Consider the following 12,375-nt stretch of genomic DNA (forward strand, 5'->3'; position numbering starts at 1 on the left):
TGTTTCATCCTCCCAAGTATCCAGAATTATAGGTTTTTACCACCAGGCCTGCCTTAAGGACTTTGAAAATTTGAATTTAATTGTATGTGTTTCAGCTAGACAAATACTTAGAAGAAATATACAAGCCTTTAACCATTGCACTTGCTTTCTAACAATCAAGACAGGCCAAGGACAGCTGCTTGATTCATTTACAGATTTCTGGGAAACATGGGATTAAAGGAGAAGCCTCATGAATCTAAGAACATAGTTTACAATGGCTCTGCAAACTGCTAACACGTCTCTAAGCTGATGCAGTCAGCAGGAGAGTAGTGGCAATTATCCTGAAATGATGGCTAAGAGCCGTACTGTACTTACCTCCAAACAGTTCCAAATCTCTTAAGCCCTCAACAATGAACTTTTCCGAGACCCACCGCTAAAGAGGAAAACCCCAAAGAGAATTAGTATGTCTTCTAAGCCACAACAAAATAGCTATCAGCCTTTAGAGACAAACAAGACAACTATTTCACAAAAACATAAAACCAAGCAATGCAATAGAACTATTTCCATGGAAAAGTAAGGATCTTGAAAATGGCTACAAACAACAGATTCATTCCTTTCTCTAGTCTAACCTTAATCAAAATGACGATTGGTTCATAAATGGAAATATGTGGAACCATCCTCATAATGAATATTGTTTTCTCTCCTAGACAGAAAATATCTTTGGTTCCATCTTGTTTATTCCATATATAGTCCTTACAAGTTCTGAATCATCAATGCCCATTTGATAAAGTATTACTAGAGTTCAACATATAGAAAACATGAATAGAATTCTTCACAAGCCTCTGCTAGTTTATAAAACAAGACCTGGCACATCTCACTTTTTTTTTTTGACAAAGCTTTCTTCTCCTGTTTGGTTTTTACCTTTTTGAGACAGAGTTTCTCTCTGCAGCCTAGCCTGCCTTGAACCCTTAATTCTCCTCCCTCAGTTTCCCCAGTTGTTTTTTGCTTGTTTGTTTGTTTTTGTTTTGGGGTTTTTTTGTTGTTGTTGTTGTTTAACAGCATATACTCATTGTACAGGAGGATAAGTTTCCTCCTGACATTTTTGCACATTCAGATTGTGAACATCTTTACAGTCCAGTACCCTCTCTTGCCCCTTCCCCACTCTGGCTCCCCCGTTTTCTCAAACAGAACTCCTGCTGATTTCTTGTCTGCAGGTCATCCTCGCACTGAGGACATGCTCAGCTCTCTATCATTCCGTGTGGGTACAGAGGCTGCGGGAGCTAAACTAGCACAGTCTTTGTGCACCCGACAGCCTGTTTCAGATGAGAGTTAGGTTTCCATTCTACTAATCAGGGGTCCGGTCTCACCTTACTCAGGACAGGTTAAAATAGGAATGTGGCTCATATTTAAAAGCAATGGAATCCAGGTTCTGTTTCACTTCGTGGCTGGTGTTAAATTTTGGCTTAGAGGTGTTTTTTCCACTGAGTGGAGCTCAGGCTAAAGAGTGAGTTCCCTTTTCCTCTTAACTAACACATATTTCTTACAGTGTAACTGGTTTGTACATATATATACAAGAAAGGGAAGACTAAAGAACACTCTAAAATAAGCTATGCAATAAGCCATATAATATATAACAAACTATATGTAATATAAAATATAAAATAAGCTATACTATGCATGTGTATATATAAAATAAAGTTCCTTTGTCCTGTTTTGTAACAATTTTTTCCTGAATTAAAAAATCAAATTTAACGTAAAAATTTTTTAAATACATCTTTTTTTAAGATTACACACATACACACACACACACTGTATCTGTCTTCAGACACACCAGAAAGAGGGCATCAGATCCCATTACAGATGGTTGTGAGCCATCATGTAGTTGCTGAGAATTGAACTCTGGATCTCTGGAAGAGAAGTCAGTGCTCTTAACCACTGAGCCATCTCTCCAGCCCTAATGTAAAAATTTCTATGCACTATACTATAAAGGATAATTTGTGTTTTAATATTTGAGAGTGGTAAATTCATCTCTCATAAATGAGAAGTCTTTAAATGTAATTTTAAGAATTTTTAAATATTAAGTAATTAAAATAATAAATCTTTATTAAATATGATTAAAATCTTTAAATAATCATTATTGAATTTAAAATCAAGTACTTGATGAGAGAGATAACACATACTTTAAGAAAAATTTAATTATGTATTTATTTTGTTGGGGAAGGGATGTACATGTAGAGGTCAGAGGACAACATGTGGGATTCATTTCTCACTATAAGGGTCCCCAGGGAGAGAACTCAAGTCTCCAGGCTTGGCAGCAAGCCTCTGTACCTGCTGAGCCAGCTCAGTGGCCCTTAAGATACTGAAGTCATTGGTACTTATAAAGAAGCTAAACCTAGTATTTGTCCTTAAGGTCATTCAAATATTTTTTTTTTCCTAAAATTTTTACAGGGGAAAGTGGGAAACAAGTTCCCACTACCACAAAGTATACAGTTGAGTTTTCTGAATTTGGGGAAACTGCAGGGGTCAGCACATCTGAGTGCTAGGTCTTCACCTGAGAAACCACCTCTATGGCATCTCCCCTGAGGGGTGAGTATAAGGTCTTTGTGTGTGTGTGCATGGTGTGTATGTGGGGATCAGAGAACATGGGAGTCAGGTCTATCCTTCCACTGGGTAGGTCCTAGGGACTAAACTTAGGCCGTCAGGCTTAGTACCAAGCACCTGGACCTACTAGGCCAGCTCACTAGTCCCTGATAAAAACTAAGGTATAAAGGTACAATACTATATCTTCAAGCTATATCTAAAAATGTATTCCAGTAACTAGAATCTGACACTGATTTTAAAAATATAAATCCCTGAGAAACAGAAGCAAAGAGATCTTTACCAACTACGAAACAACACAGAAAAAGCTCAACCCATTTAATGTGTGACCAATCGTTTCACAAATAAACCACCACCCTGTTCCTTTTCCCACCAGACAACTGAGTGCCACGTAAAACTAACCACTATAATAGCAACCTAAATACTTTTCAGAAAAGACAAATAGAAAGCCAGAAGACTGGCAACACTCACCCTAATTCGCTCTGGTTTACTTACAAGAAAAGACATGGGTTCCTACCGTGTAGACCTACTTCAGCTTCAAAAACTTAAACCTGAAAGGAAGACAGAAACAGGGAAATTTGGTTAAATCACTTTTTATAGAAATATTTTTCCTCCTGAATCAGTCTCCTGTAGTAGAAGCTGCCTCAAACTCACTACAAAGTAGAGAATGACCTTGTACTCCTGAAAGTCTCAACACCCTGAGTACTGGGATCACAGGCATGCACCACCACACCTGGGTTACATGGTGGTTGGTATGGAGCTGGGTGTTTTCTCCCATACAAGGTAGGTGCTCTACTGGGCAATATCCCCAGCCTGGATAAAACATTTGTTGAACAAAATGTGCTACTGGTCTACCATTCAAGGCAAAATACCAGACCTATAGCCTGCTAACTCCTGAGTATTTGTTTAGATGAGTATTGAGAAACAATACATTTAGGTATATTTGTGTAAGTACATTGTGAAGCTACCATTTCTGTAAGAAAAGAAGTGTGGGGTCAGGCTTGTTAGTACTTTCCTGTATTCTGAGAACTCAGGAGGCAGAAGGCTGGAGAACTGCAGGATAGTGTGGGTGCCACACGTGTGCACTCGCGCGTGCGCACATGCACGCGCGCATACACACACACACACACACACACACACACACACATAGCAGGACTGCTGAGAGGAATGCAGGACAAGGTGGGGAGGGAGAAGTGGGGTGCAATGGAGGAAGGGCAGGAGACTTTTTCCACTTGGAGAGAAGCGAGTGTAAAAGCCACAGGTAACAGACTTAAAGTGAGCTTCTTTTAAAACACAACAGGCGGGTCTGCCGACCCCAGAACAAGAAGGCAGCAGAAGCTACAGGCACTTGGTGTCTGAAGCATAAACTCAATGGCTTTTGCCCACTTTCTTTCTTGAGACCGGGTTTCAGGTACCCAGGATGATCTCTCACCACAGCAGAGGATGACCTTGGACTTCTGGTCCTCCTGCATTTGCCTTTCTAAAAGCTGGGGTTGTGACACCATGCCCACACAATCATTTTTTCCTTGTTTTAGTGAGATTTGAACCTTGTAAGTACAGGTACACTCTTTAGTTTGGATTAAGATGTTGAGAAAACTGAAGTGACTCTGCTCTATTTCCTGAGAGGCCCTGGGCACGCAAGGCAGGCACTCAACCTGTGAGCCACCAGCACTGCTATTTGAGACAAATTGCTTTATATAGGCTGGCTTCAATTCTATGAATGAATGGCTAGGATCACAGATATGCCAGCTGCACCTGTCTGAAAACATAAAGCTACAAACTGATAACTGTGTGCTGGAAAGATTCTAAGGAGTCTACAAAAGAAAAAAAAAAACATTTTAAAGATGGGTGTGGTGCTACACACCTGTGTCCCAGCACTGGCAGAGGGAGGCAGGAGAATCAGGCCTCCAAGGTCAGATTTGCTTATCTGTGACTCTGGAGTTAGCTAGCCTTTGCTACATGACCTATGTCAAAAATAAACAAATAGGACAAAACCAAACAAAAATTTAACCTAAATACTGCACAACAGACTGGGTATCATGGCAAAGACTTGCAATCTTAGAACTAGGGAGGCTGGGGCAGGAGGATCAAGAGTTCAGGGCCAGTTTGGCTACAGAAGAAATCCTGAGTCAAGGGAACAAAACAAAAACAAAATCTAAAAAAGATTCATCTCAATATTGAGGGACTTTCCTTTTCTATTTCTTGTAGAAGGGTTTTAATCCAGCAACATACTACTGTGGCAATGTGGAATAGAGACATGCCCTTAGTACACACCTTTAAACCCAAACAATAAAGGTAAAAAAGCCTGTAGAAGGAAGCACTCACGTTTGAAAGTGATGTCTAATTGAGTGTCAGACAAAGTGACAAATTAGAGAAAGATCTAACAGAATATGCCCAGCTCTCAGGAGAACAGAGAGAAAAGAGATGTGCTCTTAAAAGAGCAGCTGGGAGGGAGGGAGAGGGACAGTTGTACAGAGACAGGTTGCAGAGAAAGAAGAAGCTAGACACAGGTAAAGACAGAATGAGCCAGAGAATGAGAAGGAGCCAGAAGATTAGAACAAATTGCCAAAGTTCATATGAGGCCAAGCAAAGCAATTCAGTCAGAAGCTAAAAGAAGCCAGTTTGAATCAGTCAGCATGGACAGACGTTTTGAGCCAGAACAGCTGGGTTGACCAGCCAACCAGAGTTCAGAAAGAGCTAGAAAGAATGAGCTTATTCAGCAGTAAGTCTCAGGCTGAAACATTCTAGGCCTAGATTAGATTACATGGAAGCTAGAAGCTTCCAGGACTAGGCCTAGGTTAGGAGAGGGAGGCAGTGAACTTTGGAGACCATTACATCAGGTGAAGGAAAGATACTTCAACAATCTCTACTTTGTGTGACATTAAGATTACTAGGCTGCTTCAAATGTCCTTAAAATACACAAGTACAATGAAAGGATAAAGCAGATGGATATGTCATTCAAAACATAAATCCATTTTTACCAACAACATTTAACACCACAATACATTGGCAAAGCAATATTCATAGTTGACAGGTACCGAAATAGCCTAATAATTTACTGACTCATGGTGCTGAAGATCCAGCACAGGGCCTTACACATGCTTAGATAAGCACTCTACCACTGAGGTACCACATACTTTACATTCTTTACAAGCAACACTTATTCTTAAAACTCTACTAATGCTTGAGAGGACTGAAGTCCTCAGAAGAATGAGGCCTAGTTTTAACTAGTGTGACTAAATCCCATACACTTTGCACAACTGAAAGTCTACTTCAGGGTAGCCCATACATTACAAGTATAGATTAGGAATAACTGAGCTGTGTAGCATTTGCCCAGCATGCCCACGGCCCTAAGTTTAATCCCCAGTATAGAAAGAGATATTTTTAGTTTTATTTTTCTTTACCTGAAAGAGTGGCTATGATGTCAAGGGTTATACATCAAACCTGGAAAAGTGCGTGGCACTTCTAACTTGTTTCAAAACCCCAGAGTATATGTTGGTGTCAGGCCTTGAAAAAGAACAGCCTTCATCATCCTCAAGTGTGTATATCCTTTTAATAGGGTCCTGGGACCTGGCACACACAACTAGTATAAGATACATGTTACACTCCAGGAAGCAGAAAGTAAGTGGCTATGGAAGTGGGATGCGCACCAATAAACAGGACAGGGAAACAGACAAGGAATGAGCAACTTCTTACAGAATTCAGCGAAAGCATGGCTGAGCTATAGTGGGCCTGGAATACTGAAGGTGGCTTGAGACGGAAATTCCAAGCCAAAGAGTGTAACTATTATCTAATATCCGCTCTGTCTTGTGCAAAGGTGTATCACCAACGTCTACAACAGAGCATGTCACACAGGGACCACCCAGTAACACTAAATGTCACACTGCCCAACTGTGAAATGTCAGCCCTTTGCACACTCTCTAAGTCTGTGGACAGTAGCAGGAAAAGCACCGCAGGCTCTGCACAGAAAGCTGGCACACAACCGTGGTCTAAGCAGTGTGTCTTACATCTTGTGCCTACAAATCACTTACAGGCCATGTGAAAATGCAGGCTGTAGTTCAGAAGGTCTGGAGTGGGCTGGGAAATTCTAACTCACTCCCTGGAAACGACAGTGCTGTTGCCATGTGGACCATGGTATTAACTAACATTTGGGAAACCATGTTTGGAAGAACAGTCCAAGAAATGTCAGTCTATGAAGGAATGAGGAAAGGGAGGGGTAAAAATAACCCAGAGAAAAGCATGCTGGTTAGAAAACAACTCCTGGAGTCTGGAGCAGTGGAAACACCAAGAAACAGATAAACAGCTAAGAATGAATTATGAAGCAATTACGGCTCAATCCCAAGCTATCTAGTTCATTCTCTGCCCTTCCTTTAGACAGTTTGCTTTAAGACAGGGTCTCCTACATACAAAGTATACCACAAAAGTCACTATGTAGCTGATGGTGATCTTGAATCTGATTCTTTGGCTCCCATGCTCATAATGGCTAGGATTATAGGCCTGCTCCACCAAGCATGGCTGAGGACCAACTTTTACAAACTCTCCTAGATATGTGGTTGTATAGTCTCTGACTGAAAACTGCAAAGACTTAATACCTCATCTAGACACCCATCCTATATCTGGGGTGTGTGTGTGTGTTTGAGTGTTCAGGAAATAGTTAACATGCCATTGAGCCAATGCCAGAGATGGGAAAGCTCAGCCGGCAGTATAAGTGGTTTTAGTGGAGGATAAAGTAAACTATTTATCCATTCAGTGTATAAGAGCGTATACTGAGGGTGTGCAGGAGGGGTGCACATCAGGTGTCTTCCACTATTGATTTCTGTCAAGTTCAAGTCTAACTAATGTTGAGAAGGACTCTATCTTCCACAAAGGGAGGATGGTAATGTGTGAGAAAAGTCATACTAATGTTTAAGAAGAGGGTAAGACAGCTTAGTGCATTTAAAATGTCAACAGCTAAGGCTGTAAAAGTGACAGAAATCCAATGCTGAGAATGGCTGCATGGAATCTCAGCACTCGGGAGGATCAGGAATTCAACAGTGCATTTGGCTACAGTCTCTTTTGAGAAAAGACAATTGTGGTCTAAAGACTCTGCTTCCCTTGTCCCCAGTCTAATGCTGACACTCAATCATCCCCTCAATTACAGCAGCTCCCACTAATGCCTACATTCCTCACCTTAACCCCCCCCCCCCAAGGTTTCTCTGTGTAGACCAGGCTGGCCTTGAACTCATAGATCTGCCTGCCTCTGCCTCCTGAGTGCTGAGATTAAAAGCGTGTACCATTATGCTAGTCTCCCACATTAACTCTTACATGTACCAATATGTGTATATGTATATACATATATATGTGTGTGTGTGTGTACCTGTTTGTATGCTTGGTGAGTCTAAGGGACACTGGGTATTTTACTCTACTACTTTGCCTGGATACAGACTGCCAGCCAGCAAGCTCTGGTGTTTCTCTTGTCACAAGCTCATGGCCACACATGGCTTTTTACATGCACATTGGAGACTGCATGTCTTCTTATCCACAGAGCCACCTCTCCAGCCACCCAACCACACTGTTAATCGCCTCAGCATCTCTCCCACTACAAATGGTACTGATAGGAGAATTCACTTGTTCTGACTGATTTTTTTTTCTATTTTGATCACTGGTCCTCCAAACTTCATGTCTGAGGGTCACAACTATAAACACAGCCAAACTTCTTCTAAGAAACCCAATTAAAGGGTGAAGAGAACTGGCCACTTCAGTACTATAACTAACGGACAAACTATTAAGTTCCTGTACTAAGGCAGAGGCAATTTTCTTTTTGGTAATGTTGGGAATAGAAAGCAAGTCCTCACTAATGACAATCAAGCACTCGGCCACTGAGCCATGCCCACAGTCTCAAATTTGGTCTATCACCCCTCAAGGATCCGAGTCAGTCTCAGGTGTTAGGTATCTCTGGATAAGTTATCAAGACCCATCCAAATATTGGAACATGATTCTACCTCACCGGGTATTTCAGTAAGATCGATTCCAACAGTCTGGAAGTACCTTAGGGTTTTAGCAGAAGATTGAGTTGAGAAGTTATCTATTTCCTAAAATTATGAACTTTTATTTAGCCACTCCCCTTCTGTCATACTCACTCTCAGCCACCAAAACTGCTGGGGACACTTAAGACAGAAAGACAATTAGAAGCTCTTCGTTTTTACCAAAGGAGATGATAGCCCTGATCTTGCTTCCATGAGCGCTCAACCCCATCTGGAAGCCCCGGGAAAGGTGGAGAGGCCATGCAGGAGCCAGCTTCTCCTGTTTGGCAACTCTGCTCAGCATCTCCCCAGCAAGGCCCAAGCCTAATTTTGTTCTCAGGCTGTAACCTCAATGCGGGAACCCAAAACCCATGTTAAATGAGGGCCAGAGGAGGGCGAGGGTGAGGGTGAGGCGGGATGGCCGCTTGAGGCCCACCCCCCGAGGAGATGGACTCGCGGAGTTGGGCGAGAGGGACTGGCCCTGGGAGCGCACCAGGCGGCCCCGCCACCCGGTACCTGGTCTAGGAGTCAGAGCGCAGTACCGACTCCGTCTCGGCTCCGCCTCCTCAGTTTTGTGGCCGCGCTGCCGCCAGGCCGGTTGCTGGGAGGGAGGTACGCAACGTGCCATGCGCAGTGGAGGGATCCAGGGAGACTGGCCGAGCCCCGCCCCTCCACGGAAGATACTCCTCCTTATCCCGCCTCACGGAGGAAGTCCCGCCCCTCCCTTACGGAGGAAGCCCAGCTTTGCCCCACCCAAGAAGGAAGCTCCGCCTCTTACCTCCTGCAGAGGAAGTCCTGCCTTACCCGGCTCTCCGAAGACGCTCCACCTTAGCACCGCCCACAGAGGACTCTGCCCCGCCTCGCCCCACCCATTCCCTCCACCAGAAGCTCCGCCTTTCCCCAGAGAGAACTGCTTGCTTCCCTATCCCTTACTTATCGTGATAGGTCCGCAGTCGCTGTGTCAGGGAGAGCTAGTAACTAGTCTTTTTTCCCTTTGCTGAGGTCGCTGTTATCTAGTTCGAAGGTGGGTTTTCCCAAGTATGTGGAAGCTAAAGACCTTCTAGCTTGTCATTGTTGCAGTCCATAAGGGCCCTAGAGCCTCTATAAACCCTCCTATCTCAACAGAAAGAAAAGGGGCAAGGGCTGACTAAAGCTACTGACTTGGCTACCAGGGGTATTCCCACCCCTCATCCCACTCTGCCGCTCCCAAATCATTTCACCTGGTAGGATTTCAATGGAAAAACATGTCTTACTTGGGTCTCTCTCATGAATTAGAGGAACAAAGTAAACTTACCCTTTGTGCCCCAAAGTTCCTTCTCCGTAAAGCACAGAACTCAACTAAACAAGAGCTATCATTTGTTACTGAGCCCTTCATAACATTTTTTGTTTTTGTTTTAAGGTTTACTGACTTATTCTTGTATATGTGAGTACACTGTAACTGTCTGCAGGCACACCAGAAGAGGGCATCAGATCCCAATACAGATGGTTGTGAGCGACCATGTGGTTGCTGGGAATTGAACTCGGGACCTCTGAAAGAGCAGTCGGTGCTCTTAACCACTGAGCCATCTCTCATAACTTTTTGGTTGAGAGGTATTTTTGAGATAGTGTTGCCTGGCCTTGAACTCAGAGATCAGCTTCCCTCTGCCTCTGATGGGATTAAAGGCTTTGTGGTGTGTCCTCTACTTCATGAAATAAGACCGCTAGCAGGGGCCAAAGCATATAGGACTAATAAAATGAACACTCCATTTTATCATGAAGTAATTTTTAGTCACTTCAGTTAGTGGGGTAAGGGCCCAATACATCCGTGTATGTACTGTCAAGTAATGAATACTTTTTTTTCTAGTTCTGTCTCCTCACAAGATTTATACCGGTCTAATAACTTCCAAGAATTTTAAATTTAGTCATATCCAAACAGAGACTTGATGAAGACACACACCACCCTCACCCGAGGGTCTCACTGTTTTACACACAGCTGTAGCCTTGCCCAGTGCTTTAAGATCCCAAATTTCAATCTCAGTCTCAAAATATTTCAGCATCGAACTTCATGAGTCCACAAAAAAACAAGGGAGTAGTGCAAAACCCAGTTTCTGCCAGTTCACATGGTCTTTAGAATCCAGAATATTGGGGGAAGCAGTACCTGAAAAGGTGTCAAGCTTTGTTTTTGTTGTGTACTTGTATTTGAATGTATATGTATGCTTACTTGAATGTATGTGCACAAACCATTTTTTGTGCAGAAGCAGGCAGAGTTAGGAAGGTGTCATAACCCCCTGAAACTGGACTGACAGATAGTTGTGGGTGCTAGATCCTTTCCAGGAGCAGCAAATGCTTTTTACTGCTGACCCATCTTTCCAGTCCCAAACTTAGTTTTGAGACAGGGTCTCACATCTAGTCCAGACTAACCAGGCTGGCTTTAAACTCTGTGAACCCCAACTGTTCTGGGATTACAGGTGTGAACCACTACACCAGGCTATAATTGCCAAAGCAACCACAAATTGAATTTTTCTCCTCTTTCCCTTCCCCTTCTTTGGACTGTACTAGACATTGAACCTAGGGCCTCACGGCATGCTGGACAAGTGCCTGAGCCCTAAAACCTCTTAGTCATTACAACGGGATATGTAAAAATAGGTATTTCATCTATTCTAATACCTAGTGACCCAGCCACCACATTTTTCTAATAGAATATTACAATTTGAGAGTTTTTACCAACTGGATGACTGCCTATAGTAACTGCTCAGAGAACCCCTTCTCCCAGACTCTGCGGTGACTTGTTTCAGTGGGCAAATGCACAGGTTCTCATATACCAATCCTGCCAAGTCAGAATAAACTGTACATTGAGAAGTCGACGTTCAGAGGTTAGAGTGTGAGCCCTGGAAGGCACAAGCTCCTGATTCTTTTTAACTTATGACAGTGTCAGGGTGTTTAAAGATTTCCAGAGCTTTCTGAAACTGGCCTGAAAAATTAGCTGCTTGGGTTTTGGTTTTGTTTTTTTTTTAAGATTGATTATTTATTTCATGTATGTGGGTACACTATCACTATAGTGACATACCAGAAGAGGGCATCGGATCCCCATTACAAGTGGTTGTGAGCCACACCATGTGGTTGCCAGGAACTGAACTCAGACCTCTGGAAGAGCAGTCAGTATTCTTAACCCCTAGCCTTTCTCCAACCCTGATACCTTCCTTTTGTAATAAAATCTTTTGCTGATCTTCAAACACTTGAAACTTACAAACCCGTTAAAGACAAGAGCCCCACACCCAGTCAGGCTTCTTTTTACTTTTGGTTCAGTAGTTAGTAATAGAAGCCACACCTATGGGCCTAACTCTGCCCTCTTAAAACCTTTAGTGTCATTTAGAATAATGAGGCCCAAGAACCTGGGTGGAGTACAGAATTTGACTTCTCACCAAATCCTACAGACCTGATAAAATTTTCACTCTTTACTTTCTACTGGATGATGATGTGTCACCAAGTATCTTCCTTTCTCCAAGTCTCCTATAAAGGAGTTCTACATCCTAACAGTGAGGTTTCCTTGAATTAAGGAAACACAATTATAATTCTTCTATTTTCACCACAGCCCCCAGCTCCAAGAAAAAAAACAAAACAAAACACCTTATCCACTCTGATAAATAAAGTCAGAAGCTAAAAGAATTCATTTACCTCATTCCACTGGATAGAGAACAAGAGAATCAAATTGGATAGTAGCCTTACTTTCGTGAAGTGTAAGATTATGAAATAATTTTGCTCACATTATCTTTTAGTTTTAAACTATCTATGAGATGAGCTGGAGAGATGGTTCAGC

At 42.6% G+C, this 12,375-nt stretch overlaps 1 protein-coding gene across 5 annotated transcripts in view; it reads right to left on the bottom strand.

The window, feature by feature from the left end:
• Positions 1–9,220, bottom strand: part of STRADA (STE20 related adaptor alpha) — a 29,287-nt gene extending 20,067 nt beyond the window's left edge. For 2 of the 5 annotated variants that reach the window (XM_080923376.1, XM_080923377.1), the window contains exons 1-3: positions 9,096–9,220; positions 3,049–3,128; positions 355–412 (exon numbers count right to left, since the gene is read on the bottom strand). Coding sequence is in view for 4 of the 5 variants with exons in the window: in XM_080923377.1 (XP_080779503.1) it covers positions 355–412; positions 3,049–3,084 (94 nt within the window). In the remaining variant the exon portion in view is untranslated. The remainder of the gene's footprint in view (positions 1–354; positions 413–3,048; positions 3,129–9,095) is intronic. The other 3 variants (XM_080923375.1, XM_080923373.1, XM_080923374.1) reach the window with 2 other exon arrangements.
• Between the last annotated feature and the right edge of the window lie 3,155 nt (positions 9,221–12,375).

Source organism: Micromys minutus (genome assembly GCF_963924665.1).
Source record: "Micromys minutus genome assembly, chromosome: 10".
NCBI classification, from domain to species: Eukaryota; Metazoa; Chordata; class Mammalia; order Rodentia; family Muridae; genus Micromys; species Micromys minutus.